The 19,830-nt window shown below is 38.5% G+C and overlaps 2 protein-coding genes and 1 long non-coding RNA gene across 4 annotated transcripts; all 3 read left to right on the plus strand.

The window, feature by feature from the left end:
• Positions 1 to 4,687: 4,687 nt before the first annotated feature.
• Positions 4,688 to 10,684, plus strand: LOC139435648 (uncharacterized). Its single transcript, XR_011644870.1, has 3 exons — positions 4,688 to 4,818; positions 5,716 to 5,860; positions 10,565 to 10,684. It is a non-coding gene; the product is annotated as an uncharacterized lncRNA (long non-coding RNA).
• A 3,809-nt stretch (positions 10,685 to 14,493) lies between these two features.
• Positions 14,494 to 16,810, plus strand: LOC117462908 (zona pellucida sperm-binding protein 3-like). Of its 2 annotated transcripts, none has more exons than XM_034105277.2 (10): positions 14,494 to 14,612; positions 14,693 to 14,877; positions 14,957 to 15,054; positions 15,128 to 15,219; positions 15,294 to 15,474; positions 15,548 to 15,653; positions 15,729 to 15,817; positions 16,322 to 16,413; positions 16,501 to 16,626; positions 16,694 to 16,810. In XM_034105277.2, the coding sequence occupies exons 1-9, from the start codon at positions 14,546 to 14,548 to the stop codon at positions 16,608 to 16,610; spliced, it is 1,020 nt and encodes a 339-aa protein (XP_033961168.1). In that variant the 5' UTR covers positions 14,494 to 14,545; the 3' UTR covers positions 16,611 to 16,626; positions 16,694 to 16,810. The 2 variants fall into 2 exon arrangements, with proteins under 2 accessions (XP_033961168.1, XP_033961167.1); XM_034105276.2 differs by having other exon boundaries at positions 14,495 to 14,612; positions 16,501 to 16,613.
• Positions 16,811 to 17,756: 946 nt separating this feature from the next.
• On the plus strand, positions 17,757 to 19,752 carry LOC117462909 (zona pellucida sperm-binding protein 3-like). Its single transcript, XM_034105278.2, has 10 exons — positions 17,757 to 17,853; positions 17,935 to 18,101; positions 18,192 to 18,295; positions 18,399 to 18,493; positions 18,583 to 18,763; positions 18,840 to 18,945; positions 19,048 to 19,133; positions 19,327 to 19,418; positions 19,487 to 19,553; positions 19,621 to 19,752. The coding sequence occupies exons 1-9, from the start codon at positions 17,757 to 17,759 to the stop codon at positions 19,549 to 19,551; spliced, it is 993 nt and encodes a 330-aa protein (XP_033961169.1). The 3' UTR covers positions 19,552 to 19,553; positions 19,621 to 19,752.
• The last annotated feature ends 78 nt before the right edge of the window (positions 19,753 to 19,830 follow it).

The raw sequence follows: 19,830 nt of genomic DNA on the forward strand, positions 1-19,830 counted from the left end.
ACATGCTAACATGGGCTTTACTTTAGCTGAGTTACTTTCTAAGATGCGGAGCCGGGCTTCTATGGCTATGATTCCCGCCTCCAACCTAACAACTATACTACATTTAACACATGTATCCTTACCAGTAAAGGAGGCCGGGAAGTAACCAAACATGAGACAGGAAGAGCAGGAAATAGCACCAGAGGGTGGGGAAAGAGCCATGGCTAGCTATCAAGCTAAAGTAGCTACCGTAATACACTCCCTAATTATCCCTGACATCGATGCTGCATGGTCCTTCTTTTATGACTCCTTTAGTATGGTAATCAATAAACATGCTCCCATAAAAAAAATGAGGATAAAAAACCGATGCAGTCCTTGGTTCAACCGAGATTTAGCTGAACTGCTTCACCTCAAGAACTCCACCTGGCGCTCATTCAGGAAAATTAGAAATAAATCTATACAGGCTATCCGCAAAGCCAAGGTTGATTTCTTCCATAATCAATTCAACCTCTGTGGATCCAATCTAAGGACATTCCGGAAAACAGTGAAAGAGATGGAGAATAAACCCCCATCCTCTCATCTCCCTAACTCCCTCGTTATTGAGGACACAGTAGTCACCGGTAATGAACGCATAGCAGAGCTCTTTAACCAGAACTTTGTTAAATGTGGGAACCTATTTGACTCTATAGCGCCTCCTAAGCCCCCCACCAACACTCCACCACCCAGCCCCTCTAGCGCAGACCCGTGTCACAGCTTCTACCTGCAGGAATTTAGTGAGAACGATGTGCTGGAGGTCCTTAGCAAACTTGACCCCAACAAACCTGCAGGTCTTGATGGGCTAGACCCCTTCTTTTTTTAAAGTTGCAGCCCGATTATTGCAGAAGCTATCTCCCACCTTTGTAATCTGTCCATACAGACAGCAGTGCTACCTTCTGCCTGGAAGGCAGCCTCAGTGCAACCTTTGTTTAAAGGGGAAAACCATGCTGACCCCAACTGCTATCGTCCAATATCCATTCTACCCTGTATAGCGAAAGTGTTCGAAAAGTTAGTTTGCAAATAACTAACATGGTTTCTGAAGACTTACAACATACATGCAGACATGCAGACATGCAGTCTGGGTTCCGTGCAGGTCATGGGTGTGAGACGGCGATTCTCAAAGTCCTAAATTATATCATCAATGCCCTTGACTCCAGACAATACTGTGCTGCCATTTTCATCGATCTTGCCAAAGCCTTCGACACTGTAGATCACCAATTGCTTCTGGGAAAGCTTAGATGCATTGGTGTCACTAACCAATCGATAGCCTGGTTTGAAAACTACCTGTCCATGCGCACCCAGTGTGTAAAATCTGAAAATCTGATGACACAGCCCCTATCCATCTCTAAGGGAGTACCACAAGGCTCTATCCTAGCACCCATCCTATTCTCAATATATATAATTGACATGAAGAAATCAGTGGGCAACTCCTCTATCCACCTATATGCCGATGACACGATTCTGTACACTGCTGGCCCTTCCCCAGATACTGTCCTGAAAACTCTTCAGGATAGATTTCAGAGAATCCAGTCACATCTCTCTGCCCTTGGCCTGGTCCTGAACACCACTAAAACCAAGATCATGTGGTTTGGCCGCAGTGGTGCCTCCCAAACTGGCACTATTGTGACCGCCGATGGCCGGGACCTCAAAATAGTTAAATCTTATAAATACCTTGGATTTTGGATTGACAGTAATCTGTCATTCTCAGAACATCTCTCCAAAATTCAGACCAAGGTTAAAGCTAGACTCAGCTTTCTATATAGGAATTGCTCCTCATTCATTTCATCTGCTAAACTCTCTCTGGTCCAGATGACTGTCCTTCCTCTGTTCGACTACGGTGATCCCATCTACCGCTCGGCGTGTAAAGGAGTTCTTGATCATTTAGACCAGGGGGGTCGAACTCAATTTCATCCCGGGCCACATCAGCATTATGGTTTCACTCAAAGGGCCGGTTGTAATTTTAATTATATATAAATATACATTTAAGCAATAGCTCACCGTGGTATATGCTCATTATATCACAGCTAAGGGGCGTGGTTCGGCCCGACGCGAAGCAGGCAGTTTGCTTTTCAGCCCAACGGTATACTGTTTTTCTCAGACGCGGAGGGATACTGACTTGTTGTGAAAAGTAACTTACGATTCTACCCGTGGTATACGCTCAGTATATCACGGCTAAGAACCAATCAGATTGCTTGATTTGACTTGTCCGTTTTATAAATGTAAATATATAATATATATGAAATAATGTATTCTATTACATTGTTGGCCCTGCATTGGATTATTATCAGTTCTGGTAATACCTTCCTAGATAACTACGTCTGAAAGCAGAAGTCTAGGGCAAATCATTGAAAGTAAATATTCAACAATTACACCAATTATATTGTATATTATGTTCTTTGCAAGCTCTTGCGGGGCCACATAAAATTAGGTCGCGGGCCGGATTTGGCCCCCGGGCCTTGAGTTTGACACCCCTGATTTAGACGTTCTGTATCACTCCGCCAACCGCTTCGCCACCAATGCCCCCTACAGGACACACCACTGTGACCTGTACTCTCTGGCTAACTGGCCCTCTCTTGAGACCAGGCGCAACATCCACTGGCTGATGTTTGTTTACAAAACACTCCTAGGCCTCACCCCCTTCTACCTCACACAATTACTGCAACTCCGCCCACCCCCGACGCACAACACCCGGTCAGCTACAAGCATCCTGCTAAAGATCCCCAAAGCCCATACATCCTTTGGCCACTCCGCCTTTCAATTTGCAGCAGCAGATAGCTGGAATGTCATCCAAAAAACGTTGAAAATGAAAACCTTTGTCTCCCCCCGCACCTTCAATGTCACTATTATAGACACCCTGGTACACACATGTAGCTGCTTTGCCTGATGCTGATTTTAATGACTGATTGAACCACAGCAATATTGTTTTAGAGTTTGTATATGTTTAACTGCTATGCCTGTCATCTTTGCTCTATGTGTTTGTGTTCCCTTAGCAAAAAAATCTATAAAATCCTATAGAATCTTGTAGAAATCTATAGCATGTTATATAACATAGTCATATTTGTAAGCCATGCTAAAGAATTCTATAGAATACTATAGAAATCTCTAGATCATTCTGTAGAATACTATAAATGTGTACTTTTCTATAAACTTCTATAATTAAAACTATAACAATCTAAAGAATTCTATAGGACAGAACCGACTCATGACATATCTGTAGAAATCTATAGAAATGTGTAGAAATCTATAGCATTCAAAGAAAACATGCATGACATTTTCTCTCTGATGCAACCTATACTAAATTCTATAGAATTCTATAGAATTCTATAAAACTCGTCTTTAAATTGGAATAGAGAAAATCATAGTAATCTACATCATTTTGTGGAACTGAGCTGCTTTGCAAAAGCTGTATGGGTCCCTTTGAAATCTTTACAACTGTATACTGGATTATGTGCCCAATTAAATTATGTAACCTATACATAACCATATACAACCATACAACATATTGGAATGGAACTCTAAACTGAATGAATGTCACTGTCCTTGTAATCTGATGTAAATGCTCCAGAATCTCTGTGACTGCATCTGTATGTATACATTGATCACTTTTGTTATGTAACTAATTATCTGTTACAACTGGAGATTAAAGCTAAGTGACATATAACAATATCTATTGTTAGTGTGAGTCTGTTATAAACAACTCATTGGAGTCTGCAGTACTCTACTCTGTTTTGCAGTCTATTATACACTGTAAAAAAAGATCGTAATTTTACAGGAAATAACTGTAAATGTTTATAGTAAGTATCATGTTTTTTTAAATAACTTGCAAAATCCTGTAAAATGGCAGATATTAACTATAAATTAACAACCCAAAACATTATTTTCAGTATTTTGACAATAACCACAAATAACGTTTATTTCCTTTTTTTTTTACAGTAAATTTACTATATAATATTTACAGTATTTTTGCACTTTCAGAAAATAAATGCAGATGTACGTCAAATAAAAAGTATTATCCGTAATTAAATATGTAACTCGTAATATAAAAATGTATTACTATTATAAGACTTTAAGATTTTCTTTGTAATTTTAAGGTAATCATAAAACTGTAAAAAAAAAGCGTCAACTAAAAAAAACGTAAAATGTAATTAAAACCTTTTTACATACATAATTTTCTCAATATTCGATTGAATCCACCACAAACACAAAATATCCAATGTTGAAACAAAAGTAAATAAATATGTTCTCATTAAATTCCTAACTTACTATATTGTAAACATCTACAGTTGACAATATCATTAAAACAAATTAAAATTATAGAAAGTGGAGACATTTCTGCAGTGAGGATCAAGGTTTAAAACACACACTGTTATTTACTCAACAAGTCACAGTTATCCTTGTTTTATTTATGTTGCTGTTTTTTTTTCTCCCATTGGTCAATATACAGTAATAAGCCTTAGTTTTACAGTATAATGTATGGTTTTCGGATTCTGGCCGACAGCCAGAGCTACGGCAATTGAAATAGAATTCAGCCAAAACACGGCAGACAAGTCAGGCATGTTTGGAATGAGTCCACAACACTCCTGATTGGTTAATATAAACGTCATCGAATAAACCTGCCAATGAGAACTGTCCGCGCCTGTCGTTCACATTTGAAACTTCCACGTCAGTTTGAGTGGGTCTCCTCCTGCGAGCTACAGCTGTCTGTATGTCTGCTGCAGGATTTTATGGATTTATATCGGGATCGTTTTACACGTTAAATATGAGCATCGGGACGTCAACAAAGAACAGAAGACTTGAGATCTGGTGAGTCCTGCAACTGTAATGGAGTTAAATATGTATTTAGATAATCCTTAGTTTGTGAATGTTTTATTTTTTATTTAAGGTTACGTTTCTTCTTCTAGTTAGCTGAGTTTCTTCCCGTTAAGTTGGTATTCATCATTAATAGGTTGTTAAATGTTAAGAAGCCCTGACATGCTGTTTCTTGCAAGATGTTGCGCCCGGGACACCTGGCTTAACAGGTGGCTGCTAACGTTAGCTTACAGTTTATTGCAGTGCTGCCCCCCACCCTCTCGTCTCCAACACGGGAGAATTACACATAAACATGCAGCGGGGTGTCACAATGTTGTCGCCAAGTTTAATGTAAAGTTTCACAGCTTTCTTATAGCGGTATCTAGTTTGTTAATGTTCAGTAACAGCTAGCATAGCATAAACAGCTAACCGCTAACGTTTGGCTAACTTGCTAGTTAGCTCTGCTCTATATATTACAAGCTAACATGACTAGCTAATGTCACACTGTGTGAACTAAAATACTTTTTGTATTACTACAACATCATACATGCTTGGTCCAAATCACTGCTAACATTAATTATTTTTGAAAATGTATAGTAAAGAAACACTCAGCCATGCATGAAATAACATAGCAAAAAGAATACGGGTAATGTTTGACCCATGTTGTGTCTTAGAAGTGTAGTGATACAAACATTATTTGTATTCAAAAAGTAAGAAAGGGAAAAATACAAATTGGTGTTGATCCAAAACAGGTTAATTGAGGAATACCTGGAATCCTGAATGGTTAAAGTAATTTATTGCAAAGATATTTACAATTAAAACTAATTCGGGTCACTTTTGACACATGTTGGTTGTATGTTGTTGTGTAACAAAGGGTTAACATGACGGCTGTGATGTTCACTCTTTTGACAGAGCACCAGTGGACAGCGAGGACTATGGAAGAGAAGATGTGATGGCTTTGTGTGGAAAGCTGCTGACGCCAGCCTGTGTCCCTCATCAGTCTCTCCAGGCAGCACCCAGCTATTCTTCCATCTTGGAGATGAAAAGACTTTGATATGTGAGTAATAACTAACTTGTGTCTAACATAGTATTGAATGTGGTTTAGTAAAGTATTTAAAAATACCCCACATTGTACATGGACAGGACAATCAGACCTTGTTCAACAAAGATCATAAGACAATTGTTTTGTCTTTGAGGTACAGCCGCAGCAGAGAGTCTGAGTTTGAAGAAAGCACTAACATTTTATTTAGTGTTGTTTAATCAATCAATATTTACTGGTCTTGAATTTCCTCACTGGATTACAAAATGCTCGAATCTTATTGTACAGGGACATTATGCAGATTTAATCACCTGAAGATGAAAATATAGATTCATCGATATGTACGATTTTAAGGAAATAGACTGTTATGCGCAACAAGTCCTCCAACTCATACGACCAAATGGGTCGATTGTTTAAGCCCTTATTACGACCAAATATGTCGTTTGTTCAAGCGCTTAATACGACCTATAATTATGTTTGAAAATTGTCGGCCTCTAGTGCTCCCGTTGAATGCAAACGTTACAGAGGGTTGTTTATTCACAAATAACCCTCTCTGTAAAATCCTAAATTGTAGGATAGTTTGGCCATTAAAACGCTTTATGATTAGATTTCTAGCGAGAAGTATATATTGTACTTTTAGAATCCACGTCCAGTCGATATGTAGGATCTATAGTTTGATAGATATTACGAAGATGATTTGAGATTTCGTCAGGAGAACGTGGATATGCGGCAAGCTTCCATGTAAAGTTACGGGTTGAAAACAGTATTTCCGGTTTCGTCGTTTTCATAATAAAACCAATGATCAAATGATTTAACAGTGATATCTGCACTACTCATCCACTAAAAAAACATCAGTTTATCCTAGTTAATTATACGACATTAATTGGTTTAAATTGTGTACAATGCTTTTGTGTTTTTCCCATAGGTTTTTCTCTTTCGATTCTTAGAGACACATTTCTTTTTTCAGAGGTTTTGATAGGCTAAAATCACGCCGCAATGCACGTCGGGATATGGTGTTTATGTGATATGAAATCGGAAAACATTAAAACAAATAATAATAATACTTTATTCCGAGTGTTCTTGCTTTTCTCTTTGAAAGTCATCACATAACGGAATTGTAATACACGGTTCGGCTGCAGATATTACATATCTGCCCTAGATATGTATTTATAGAGCCCTGATCAGAAGACCTTTTGACAAACTGGAAGAGATGCCGCCAAAACTGAATACGTGACGTGGACCATAAATATATCAACAATTAAACAACATCTTCCATTTCTTTTCACACAATACGTCTCCTTGCAGTATCAACACTAATTCGGCTGACTTTTATATTTGATCCAATTAGTAGATAGTCTGTATTTACACCATAACGGTGCACAGCTGATAAAAAGGGACTTTTTTGTAGTTTTTAAAGATATTACTGATTTTCTGAACTACCTTTCCAACTCCTCATTCAGTTGACTGTTACAGGTCTATACAGGTTCATGGTACAATGCATAAGCTTCACATCGAGAGACTGAAACTGTATTTTCCTTTAACGTTCTGTTTTAAACTCACAATAAAGTGAATAGTCATATTATGTACGATATTATTATGTTTTATTAACTAGACCACTGGTCTAAACCGCACCTCCTAGTGGTTAAAGCACGTTATTGAATGTAGTTGTTGAATAAGTTATATTTATTTAGTTATTGATGAAAACATTTAAATATTAAGAGTAGCCTACATACAAAATAGGGGTCAATGATAGAAATATAGAATGGAAAATATCTAGAAGATACTGTAGTGATCTCTACAATAAAACAGTTTAGTGCAGGACGTCCAAAGATATTAACAGGAGGATGTGCAAAACAGACAAACTGATAAGGCTGAATTTTACTCAGGTGTAACTAAAGTCTGATTTAAGGGTTGTTTATATTTCACATCATTAATCAGAATCTGCAAAGTAACAAAAATAAATGTAGTAGAGTAAAAATACCAGGTTAACCTCTGAATTGTAGTGGAGTAGAACAAAGTAGTACATGCTGCTGTAACAAACACATTTCCCAACTTGGGATCAATAAAGTATCTTATCTTAAGATGATCGATGGCTACTGCCATATTTGCTAAATGTGCATCTGAACCTTGACAAGTGCATGTTTCAGGCGTATCAATTAACAACAGGAGGGGTCACAGACATAAGACCAGCTGTCATGTGGTATTAATGCTGCACATTATGGACACAAGCAATTTTCACCCATGTATTAATTATATGTTTTAAATTTGATAACACCAATGTGTTTCGTATCCCCTAAACCTCCAGGGATGTATACAGTTTAATACTGGCAACTTCTAATTGTGGGAAATACGAAAACGTCTTTTAAAACTACATTTCCCAGTAGAGACGTGCCATAGAACATGTTGCGAAACACACAGGTGCAAGTGTAATTCTGGGGGGGAGGGCCGGGCTGGACCCGTCCAAGTCCAGTTTTGGATAGTCTGGCGTGGTTCCATTCCATTTCAAAGAGCTTTGACGCTCAGCGTAACCTTGTCGCACTGCCACTCCAATATCCAATCACAGAGCTTGAGGGCTAATCACGGGGTTTGTAAAGCAAGGCGGATGTTGTAGTCCCAAACGATAGCTGGGGATTCTGGGTAGTGTAGTGTCTTCGGAAACTCTGTCGTGTCTAAACTACGAAAAAACAATTTGTTTCTCCGAATTGAAGGTTAAAAACACAAAAGCATTGTACACAATTTAAACCAATCAATATTGTGTAATTAACAAGGATAAACTGATGTTTTTTAGTGGATGAGTAATGGAGATATCACTGCGTAATCATTTGACAGTGTGGGGAATACTTCCGGTTTTATTATGAAAACTTCGAGACCGGAAATACTGTTTTCACCCACGCTAACTTTACTTGGAAGTTGCCCCATATACAGTACACGTTCTCCTGGCAAGACCTCAAATCATCTTCGTATATCTATCAAACTGTAGATCCTACACATCCACTGGACGTGGATTATAAAAGTACAATATACACTTCTCGCTAGAAATCTAATAAAAAAGCATTTTAACGGCCAAACTATTCCACAATTTTGGATTTTCCAGAGAGGGTTATTTGTGAATAAACGACCCTCCGGAGCGTTTGCAATCGACAGGAGCATGTTGTTTCTTACACGACCACTAGAGGGGCTACACTTTAAAACGTGTCTCTGGGTCGTATTTAGCTGCTGAACAATCGACCTATATGGTCGTTTTTTTTGTAGGAGGACAGGCTGGTTATGCGGCTTTCACACCAGCGCTTTTCAGTTTCTAGCTCCGAGCGGGAGCTTTTCTGGTTCAGCGCCGGTTTCCCTTTTCAGCTCCCGCTCTGTTCACACCGCCCACTGGCGCTCCAGAGCTGCCCCTGCTGCGTCATGACGTCACCGTTTACATCGCTGATTTGCTCCCCAACGGCAGCCATTACGGCGCTCACAACAACAACAACTGCGTCGGGTCGATGATCGTGTTGCTTTTAATCACACGAAGCCAGAATAAATTGAATAATGACTTCTCCAACCTTATACTTTGCTCCAGAGTGCCGTGGTTCATTGTTTATTAATGTGTTTCTGCAGCATTTACCGACCGCTGCAGTGCTGCTCTTCCACGGGAGTTTATTCTCCCGTTAGCTCCCGGTTAGCTCACACTGCAGCAGCCGCTCTAAAGTATTCACTGTCCGACTCACACAAGCAGCTGATGCATATCCCCAGTTCCCCTTAGCCTAAGTGAATGTGTGTCAGTCTGAATTGACACTGTTTGGTATCACAACGCTGTTATGAAAGTTTCTCTGGTATAAAACGGGTGATGTTAGCATAGCAACCGAAGCTAAACTGACTACTTGCATCCGATAGCTGCAATAATACAAAACAACACGTCTGCCTCTCTCCACAATGATCGATAACAGTGAACGGATGGTCAAAGTAAGGTACAAATAAACAGAACCACACGAAGCCTGGTTAGTGTTGCCTGACTTTATAAAGTGTGTTTATAGGCACTACTGCTTGTAGGCAGGCATAACAGTCGACCCATGGGAGGTGGGTTTAGTTTCCTGCACGCCTCGACGTAAGAGAGACGTAAGCGACGTCGCCTCTTAGCTCCAAAGCTCTTGCCTCTGGACCAACAATTTTTTGGAGCTGGAAATGAAGCGGATTCCGGAGCTAAGAGCCGGCGCCGCTGCGGTGTGAACAGGAAAACCCGGCACTTTTCAGGCTCTAGAGCTGAAAAGGCGCTGGTGTGAAAGGGGCATTAGTGGTATTGACCGAAGCTCCACAGCTGTAGTTAGGCGCTGCTAATGAAAACTCAAGTGCTCAATTTGTTGGTTTTTCTTTATTATTAAGAATTGAGCAAGCATATCTTCCTCTTCGAAATCCCAGTTGTACTTCGCTAACACGTAGTGCCTGGGAGGGTGTGTTTGATTGTTCCCACCCTTACCTCACTTATGGACTAGGTCCTTTTAGACAAGCAATCCAGTGGTTAGTTTTAGGGTCACCTCCATTGTTTTATTTTTTATTTATTCACTTTAAGAGAAAGGGATTTCAGAAACAAGTCTCACAAGTTTGGCTCGAGGTAAAATTAACAAAAGCTAACTGTTGTTAGACTATGTTCCCCCCTTCTAAACTTATGAAATAATCAATGCCCTGATAATAACATCCATCATTATGGTTTACTAATAGTTATCACTTCACTTCCTCCTCCAGCACCTGGACACAGCAGGAACCTATGCCAGGATCCTGTTTGTGGACTTCAGCTCTGCCTTCAACACAACCCTCTGGCTGGAGGCTGCGCACCATCAGGACCAGAACCTCTCTCCATCAGGACCAGAACCTCTCTCCATAAGGACCAGAACCTCTCTCCATCAGGACCAAAACCTCTCTCCATCAGGACCAGAACCTCTCTCCATCAGGACCAAAACCTCTCTCCATCAGGACCAAAACCTCTCTCCATCAGGACCAGAACCTCTCGGCACCTCAACAAGGCCCGCCCCCCCCCACTGACACTTTACCTCAGCCACAACGCAGACTCTGCATGGAGATCACAGGATGGTAAATAATGCAATGTTTAAATATTGCTTACTGCCCATATTTTATATTCTATAATTTATTGCATTCTATTTCTTAATATAGTTCGCTATCTGTGTAGTTTTTACATTTTTTTGAACATACCTGGCAATAAACCCGTTTCTAATTCTGATCTTTTTGTCCTCTAGGTTGCACTGCCACGTCTACAGTAGCACAGAATGGACAGAGGAAACATGATTGAGCCTCAATTTTTTTGCAGCCAATATACATTATCCTACAAACTTGGGATAGGAGTGTGAGTGAACAAGTTATCCATTGGTTGGAACCTACATCCCCATTGTTAGACGTACTAAATCCTGCACACTGCTCCTTCACATTGACAATGTGAACATATGTCGCCATTTTGCCATTTCTGTTATTTTCAGTTGAGAATGTTTCAAAGTAATCTTAAAAAATTCAACTTACTTTTTGTTTCTACTGTTTATAATTATGATGTTTAAATATGAAATGCTGTATTCATTAGTTGTACTATAATTCTACAAATATTTTTAAGTTTTCAGAGTAATTGTTTCCTACAGAACATTTTGTGATGTCATTTTGTTGAACCTGTTTGATTGGAATATAACAGTATTCTAGCTCTTTAGGTTCTGTATTTATTTTAATGTTTGATCATACAAATCTAATAAAAGAAAATGTAAAAAACTGTTTTTCTCATCAGAACTTTATTTAAGGTATTTTAATGTAACATTTTAAGACAATGGATTTTGAAAAGAGAGGAAGGTTTCCTCTAAAATCTTTAAGGACAATTTCTGTATACTAATTGCTTTTGCACTTTATTTCAGTTAAAGTATTTTTACTTTAATTTTATGCTTTTTGTTTGGCTGCCTGCTGCCAGTCATTTGACGGTTTTTTCCGGTTGTTTTGCCCGTAGAAGTTTTAGTGCTGTACTTTTATTAAACGTTATTGACTGTAAAAAGAGCAGATACATCTGTAAAACCTGTAAAATCTTTAAGGACAATTCCCGTAAATTAATGTTATAAATTCTGCAGAACCATTTTATAGAAAACAATAGCAATGTTCTATAGATTATTTTGCAGAATCTATAGTAAAATCCATAGGTAAATTCTATAGAATATTTGCCAATATTCTGCAGTATATTCTACAGAAATTCTATAGAAACATCAATAGATTCTATAGAATATAGGTCACAAATTCTATGGTATTCTCCAGAACAGTTCTATAGAAAGCATCCATGGGGTTTTCTATAGGATTCTATAGACTATTTTCTACAAAAAAACCATCTATACACAGTGTATATTTTCTATACTATAGTATTCTATAGATTATTTCCCAGAATCTATAGTAAAACGTAGGCAATTTCTATAGTATATCCGCAAAAATCCTGTAGTATTCTACAGAAATTTTCTATAGAATTTGTCCATAGATTTTTCTATAGATTATTTCCCAGAATCTATAGTAAAACACGTAGGCAATTTCTATGGTATATCCGCAAAAATCCTGTAGTATTCTACAGAAATTTTCTATAGAATTTGTCCATAGATTTTTCTATAGTATTCTATAGATTTTTTTGCTAAGGGTTGTCTCCTGGGTTCTGTAGTTCCCAGAGTCTGTCTTTTTATTTTCATCCCCTCAGGAAGCCTTTTGCCTCCTGTCAGGTCATCATTGCAAATAAGAATTTGTTCTTAATTGATTTTCCTAGATAAATAAAGGTTATACTACTACTACTACTACTACTACTACTACTACTACACTTAAGTAAAAACAAATCTTATTGATAATATTTTGTCTTGTATTTATTTTCATTGCATTTGATATTGAGGTAATCCTAAGTAACAGAAAGTAATCATGTCACATTACTTCTATATTTTGACACTCAGATTAGGTTACTGATTTTTTTTTTTACAGCTAAATAATCATTTTTACAGAATACATTTGTACAAGTAATCCTCCCGACCCTGGTCATTAGTAATTCATATTCAGCTATCAATTAAAATGTTGTTTGCTCTTTGTTTTTTTCAGACTCCTGGATCAGCTACCTCTATTCACAGCCACAGTTCACTTCATGGACATGCACACAGTAAGTGTTGTGAAGACGCTTTGGCTGTAACATGCAGTCCTTCTTTAATCATTAATCCTTTCACCTCTGTCTTTGAAAAGGAACTCCCATATCCTACAACACTCCTACAAGGTAAGAAATGCTTTACGAATAACTTGTGAAACTTTGTATCACATTTTCAAGAAGGGAGGATTTTCTCGTGTAGTCGTGAGTCAGTCCAATTCTGTCTTCCCCAGAACTCAGCGTCAGACTCCTAATGCCTTCCAGTTCCCGTTTATGAGTGGATTATTAATACAGTCACCCAGGCACTGATGAAGCTGGGATATTTTTGTCAGTTGATGTTGACAGTTGACATCAGCTTTGTTTTCTTAGTTAAAGAAAAACATGTTTTTGCCCAGTAACAGTTGGATGTTGATTTAATGTCACAATTTATCATTGTTCCATTGACGTTACCCTGTAGTTCCAGATTATCATATTGTTATTGATTGACCGTTAATTGACCGTTTTACTGCCATAAATTGAATGTTCAATTTATGGCAGTACAATTGTATGTGTTTCTACAAATTGCTTTTGCTTGGAGTTTACATGGATACAAAAATAAATGTTATCCGTCAGGATCAGTTGGTGTCATTACAGCACACAAAAAAACATTGCTCACACATGAATAGAAAGGCAAATCCTTTACTGGTTTCCAGTGACACAATTGTGCAACATTTCAAACTGGATGAAATACATGGAAGACATCTGCAAAAGGAAGAGACTAAGCGTTGTGGACATTTTCCACCAGCATGACACTTGCATTAATGCTTCATTACTAATACAATGACAAAGTGACACTGCTTGATCGACTTTATTGTAATCTAAACCAGATATTTATATTGAGCTAACTGACACCATTAAAACCCACTTCCTGTGTACCAAGCTAAATGTTCCGGCCGTGATGGAGCCAGAGCCCAAGGAAAAGTGGTTCCACTTTGGTAAACCAAACAAAAATAGATTTGTAAGTTACGTATATAGAAAGATGTATTTAGATATTACACATACGTTGCAATATAACCTCCAAATAAATAATGCATTACAATACACATTTTAATTAAGTAAAATAATGTTATCGGATATATAAAAGTACACATATAAAATAATGTTATCGGTTAAATAAAAGTACACATATTCAATTGTTTGATAACTATTATAACATGTAAGTATATTGACTTGGAAGGTTGTTATGGTTGGGCTGATTTTAGAAAATTGCCTTTAAGTAGTTTCATCTGAATTATTGTATTGTTTTAAAAATACTGTTGTATGTAAAATAATCAGGTAATTGTTGACAAATAAATGAAGTAGAGTTAAAAAAAAAAGAAGCAATTAGGCAGATAAATAAAAATGTACTTGAATAAGTGTTCTAGATGTTATCCAAATGAAAACTCTACAATGAAATTGCAAGTATGTGAAATTACTACCCCAGTATAAGTAGACAGAGGACCAAGTGCTGCCCTGCTCTCACACAGGTGTTGCTCGTTCAGCTAATTTGGCAGCTAGTCTACAAATGGTGTCACTTCCTGTGTGATCTAGATCATTCAGTCATGGGGACTCAACTCTACCTAGGTGTGATAGTCGTGGCTCTTTTTGCAACAACTGTTGCTAATGCAGGTATTCTTAGCACATGCATGTAAACATCTGCTTTTGTTGGGGAATGTATGGGGAAATATATAATAATGATTTGTTTGCAGAAATCAAAGTAAACTGTGAAAAAGACTCCATAAGCATCACATGGAGGATCCATCCGATGCTGGTGCCATTTGCAGCTCGTCACTTCCTCGGAAACTGCATGGCAACCCGGTTTAATGTTCTGCCCAGCGGAGAGGGCAACGCTGAGTTTAACTACACACTAGATGACTGCAATTTTAAAAGACTGGTAATGTAACTGCCATGTTTCACCAAAATATCTCTCAGCCTTATTAATGTCATAATGAGCTTTTTTTTTTTTTCTTCAGATGAAAGGGAAAAAGCTCCTCTACAAAAATGAGTTGACTTTCAGGCCGAGGTCGAGTCCTGCATCTTATGTGTATCCCATCGAGTGTGTTTATCCAAGGTAGGAGTTTCGTTCTTATTTAAATTCAAGTTTAAAGCTGATATATGGGATAAATGTTGTTAATATATTTCAGACCTAAGGGGTGGATTCCTCCTTTCCTGAACGCGGGGTCAGGTGTTGCCGAAGGCCGGGGAGGTCTGAAGTTCCACATGCTGCTCCTAAATGGTGAGGGCTCATGCTCCCAAAGGCAAAACACTCTAAAAACGCACACTAAGCAGTTTTTCCTTTTCCCGTTACAGAAAGAATAACAGCGGTAGCGGAGACAAATGTCATCCCCCTGGGCTCCTTCATGCCAATATGGGCAACAGTGGCGCAGGAGTCCCATCAGCCATTGCTGCTGCTCATGGAGGAATGTGTGGCAGCCACTACGCCTGAGCTGCAGGCCAACAGCAATGTGTACCCCATCATTTCAAATAAGGGGTGAGATCCAGTCTCTGATTTATTTAATTGTTTTCTGGAGTTTAGTCCTTATCGCTTATCTGAATGTCTTCAGGTGTCTCTTGGACAGTGAGAAGGGAAACTCCATGTTTCTCCAGCGGTACCACTCCTCTGCAATCACCCTCTACCTGCAGTCCTTCAAGTTTGGTCTCGGCGAGGAGGTGAGGGTGTAAATGGAAAGTGCTCTAAATAATATTTGGTTCCTAGATAAAATGTATGTTTCATCTGCTCCTCAGGTGTACATTCACTGCAAACTGCTCGCATGGGATCCTGAAGTTCTAAGTGAAAGCAAGAAAGCTTGCCACTATGTAAAGGGAAATGAGCGGTAAGGGAAGAGTTTGATATGTTGGAAGTATGTGAACATGTTCTTGCCAGAAGTTTAATAGAATGAATGCAACTGATGCCATGTGCAACAAGTATGCACCATTAGCCAAGGCGGCTATCTTATTTTAGCATAACATATCCAACTTGAAGTAGATTAATGCATGTACTTTGATCAGTATTGTGCTTTTATATATCTATAACAAATGATCTCTAACTAACAAAGTATAGACAACAATTGTGACAAATGATAATTGTAAAATATTTAAGAATAACAATACATTAGTTTTAAAAGGAGTGGCACTCAAATGATTAGCCTAACTAATGAGATGGGCCTACATTTTATAAAAAAAAAAAAAAAGCCCTGAGCTTTTCTGTTCACTTTTTTTCTGCACTGTAGATGGAAATGTATCTTTTGGTCCTTTTTTAGCAAATGTTATTAACTTGATTTTTATTTTGTTAAAGCCATGCTGATGTATTTGAGCCTTTACTGTTGTTGCTTCCTCAGATGGGAACTCCTGGATGACCCCATGCAGAGCTCCATTTGTGACTGCTGTTCTAGGACCTGCAACACCCGCTCAAAGAGAGGAGACGAATGGGGTCTCGCTCTTATGCCAACTTGTATGCTTTTTGATCTAGTATAGTCTTTTTCAATTTGAAGTTATATATTTTTTTTTTCCACCTCAGAATCCAACGGCTTCCGGCACACTTCTGTGTTAGGACCCCTGATCATAATGGATCCATTGCAAAAAAATACCCACAATGCATCAGATGTTTCCATTGCTGACCAAGATTAATGAGTATTTATTTATGGTATTTGTCTTGAAGTTTTGTTCAAAACTTGCCATAAGACTAACGTTGATAAACATTTTCTCAACAGGAAGTCCAGGCTAGGATTGGGGAGACTGAACAGAGGGCCCAGTGGTGGACGACATCCGTATGCAGATTAAAGTTGTCTATAATCTCTGTATAAATAAAACTGTTGTTAACTCCTCAACTGTGTCCATCTGTCCTATCAGTAGAATTTTACTAATTATGTGTAACTTTTGTCATTGAAAGATACTGTCAAGTTCTGTCAATTATAATGTAACCTTTAAGTCCTCAGACAAATTGTAATGACCATGTGAGTTGGAGTATAGCCCTGAATTTTTCTTTCCATTTTACATTGAGCTCTGCACATGATATAAATTCTGACATTACATACACCACCAGATTCAAAAGCTATTAGTGATCTGTCTGGTATTACAACTATTGCAATTGTTTATGTTGAGCTTCATTTGAAAAGACAATTCTGATCTGAATTTATTTTCTGGGCACTAATGCCTGCAGTTGAATGTAGCATAGTTTACTTTCTGGCCATGAATATAAAATGAATAGGGATGGCCTGCATGGCACGTGTTTATGCAGTTAAAAGATTACATCATAGCACCAACTCTAATATTCAGATGTGTGTGGATATTTTCTCACTGAATACAACTAAAATGAACTGAAACAACTCAAACAGGACATCTGATAAAGGAATACTACCTTCCCCCAAATGATCATTTGTTTAGAAATGACTCGCCTTTTAATTCTCAAAGAAAACTTTTTCTTGCATGACTTGACGTTGAACAAAGAATCCCAGCGTATACATATATTAATGTTAATATATATAACAGCAAAACTAAATCAAAACCTCAGGAAGACAACCAATGCACGATCATCCTTAAAGTGTTTTAAATAAGAATTGAAGGTAGTCAGACAGGATAATAAATTGATTAACAAATGGTATTTTTGTGCTGCTGATGAAGCTGAATGAAAATGTATTGGGTGTAAGGACTAATGTGATTGGATGCTCCCCATGCTGTAATCAGTGTGCTGGCTGCTGCAGCTGGGCCTGCTGACAGGCACCAGGTGAAAGACGTCATCTTGATTGATGCCTCTCAGGAACAAGGTATAAGAACATGCACTGTGTCAGTAGCAAGCATGCAGTCATGATGGTTTCATTTTGTCAAGGTGCATTGCTTCTGAGCCTGGCAGCTGCCATGGCGGTATATGCAGGTAAGACTGGAAACAATTAAAGTCATGTTATTATCCTTGACTCAAATAGTTGAGTCTAAAGCTAATTTATTTGTGTTGCAGACATAAAAGTGGACTGTGGGCCAGATTTTGTGACGCTGATGTGGTCAGAAGGCCGACCCCAGGCCGACACGTCGCTTCTCCGTCTGGGTAGCTGTTTCCCAACCAGCTTCTCAGCAGGAGAGGCCTACTTCTATGTGGCTCTCACTGACTGTAACTTTAGGATACTGGTATATATATATATATATTTTAAACCTGCAAGCTGTGAGTCTGCTATATTTCCTACAGCTCTCTCAGGGGGATCTTTGTCTCTCTAACAGGTCACCGGGGATGTGCTGCTGTACAGCAATGATCTGACCTATGTTGCTTCTGAGGATTCTTACAATTTGGCTTTCACTCACCCAGTTGTCTGTGCATATGAGAGGTTAGTGTTCATACCAACTACAACATCAGGTGCTAAAGGGCGACCCTTCACTAACTATTCCAATGTGGCATTTCCTGTACACATTCTGCTTTATTTTGTGCAGGCCCAAAGACTGGTATTCCAGCCAGCAGATCTATGACCCGGTGTTTAAAACCTACGGTCTAGGAGATCTGCAGTTTACCCTTGGCCTTATGAATGGTGGGTAAACACCATGACAAACTCTCTACAAACGGCAGCTCTCCCTGACTTTTGTAACTTAATGACTCTTTTCCTGTTTACTGCCCTAGACGACTTCTCAGGCCCCGCTGAATCTACAAGCTTTCCTCTGGGCTCCATCATCCCCATCATGGCTAGTGTGGTGCAGAAGAGCCATCAGCCCTTGCTGCTGCTTCTTGAGGAATGTGTAGCAGCTACCACACCAGAGCTGCACCCTGAAAGCACCATGTACCCTATAATCTCCAATAAAGGGTATCTAATGGCAATAGCATTGACTTAAAAAAATGTGTTTTGGTAATATGCTAATTCATTTTCTTTAACCCAACAGATGCCTTTCGGAAAGTGTGTCGTCACAATCAAAATTTGAACCTAGGCAAAAGTCATCGGAGATGCGCCTATCACTTCAGACCTTTAAGTTTGCTATGGGAGAAGAGGTAAATTGGCCTTCTAAATTGTACATTTTTGTTCAGATGCAAGGTTTGATTTTGGAAACTGAGATTAATTTATGACTCCTATATTTTCCCTCTACTCAACAGGTCTTTATCCACTGCAAACTTTTGGCTTGGGATCCCAATGGTCTTGACAGCACTAAGAAAGCCTGCCACTTTGTCAAAGGGCATGGGTAACAATATTACTTCAATATATCAGAATTTGAATTGTAGGTTAATTTGTTTTACATGAGATGATTTCAGCTTTAGCCCAGTCTACTAAAGATACAGATGGATCCCATTCATAACTGTTCAAACTTTGTGGAGACTTTATTTGGAAGAGTTGAGATGCATTTTAATCTTTTCATCCAATCTTCATGAACTCAGTTGGGAGTTGCTGGACAACTTGGCCCTGAGCAATCTTTGTGACTGCTGTGAATCGAAATGCAAGTCAAGGAGGCAGAGGAGTGTTGCATCAGGTATGTACACAACTTCTGCTGTATTACACTTGATTTGTTGACTTGTACTAAAATATATATGTTTGCAGAGAAACATGGAATGGTACAAAAAGCAGTCATTGGGCCATTTACCATCACAGATGTGAATTCCTGAAGGTAAGGGTTTCATATTTCAATATTCATTTATTCTGAACGGCTACTTTAAACTTTGTTCTCCCAACAGGAATGGATCCATTTCGCTGACTGGTTTCTTCAATCTGAATTCGGTTTTTATTGTTTCGTAAGCTTAGTGCGAGCATGTCTCTTTGTATTTCAGATTGTATGTTGCTAATAAAACAATGTATCTGAACCACTTCATTTAAGTTCTCAAATTATTAAGTTTGACTTGCCTTTTGTGTGAAACGGTTTAAACTAAGTTGTTTTACTGAATCAT

This window comes from Pseudochaenichthys georgianus, chromosome 17, assembly GCF_902827115.2.
Source record: "Pseudochaenichthys georgianus chromosome 17, fPseGeo1.2, whole genome shotgun sequence".
Taxonomy (NCBI): Eukaryota; Metazoa; Chordata; class Actinopteri; order Perciformes; family Channichthyidae; genus Pseudochaenichthys; species Pseudochaenichthys georgianus.

Coding starts and splice junctions, on each gene's coding strand:
- LOC117462908 (XM_034105277.2), top strand. CDS start 14,546: ATGGGGACTCAACTCTACCTAGGTGTGATAGTCGTGGCTCTTTTTGCA. Junction 15,220..15,293: donor CCACATGCTGCTCCTAAATG/GTGAGGGCTCAT, acceptor TTCCCGTTACAG/AAAGAATAACAGCGGTAGCG. Junction 15,654..15,728: donor AGTTTGGTCTCGGCGAGGAG/GTGAGGGTGTAA, acceptor TCTGCTCCTCAG/GTGTACATTCACTGCAAACT.
- LOC117462909 (XM_034105278.2), top strand. CDS start 17,757: ATGCACTGTGTCAGTAGCAAGCATGCAGTCATGATGGTTTCATTTTGT. Junction 18,296..18,398: donor GTTGTCTGTGCATATGAGAG/GTTAGTGTTCAT, acceptor TATTTTGTGCAG/GCCCAAAGACTGGTATTCCA. Junction 18,764..18,839: donor CCTATAATCTCCAATAAAGG/GTATCTAATGGC, acceptor TTAACCCAACAG/ATGCCTTTCGGAAAGTGTGT.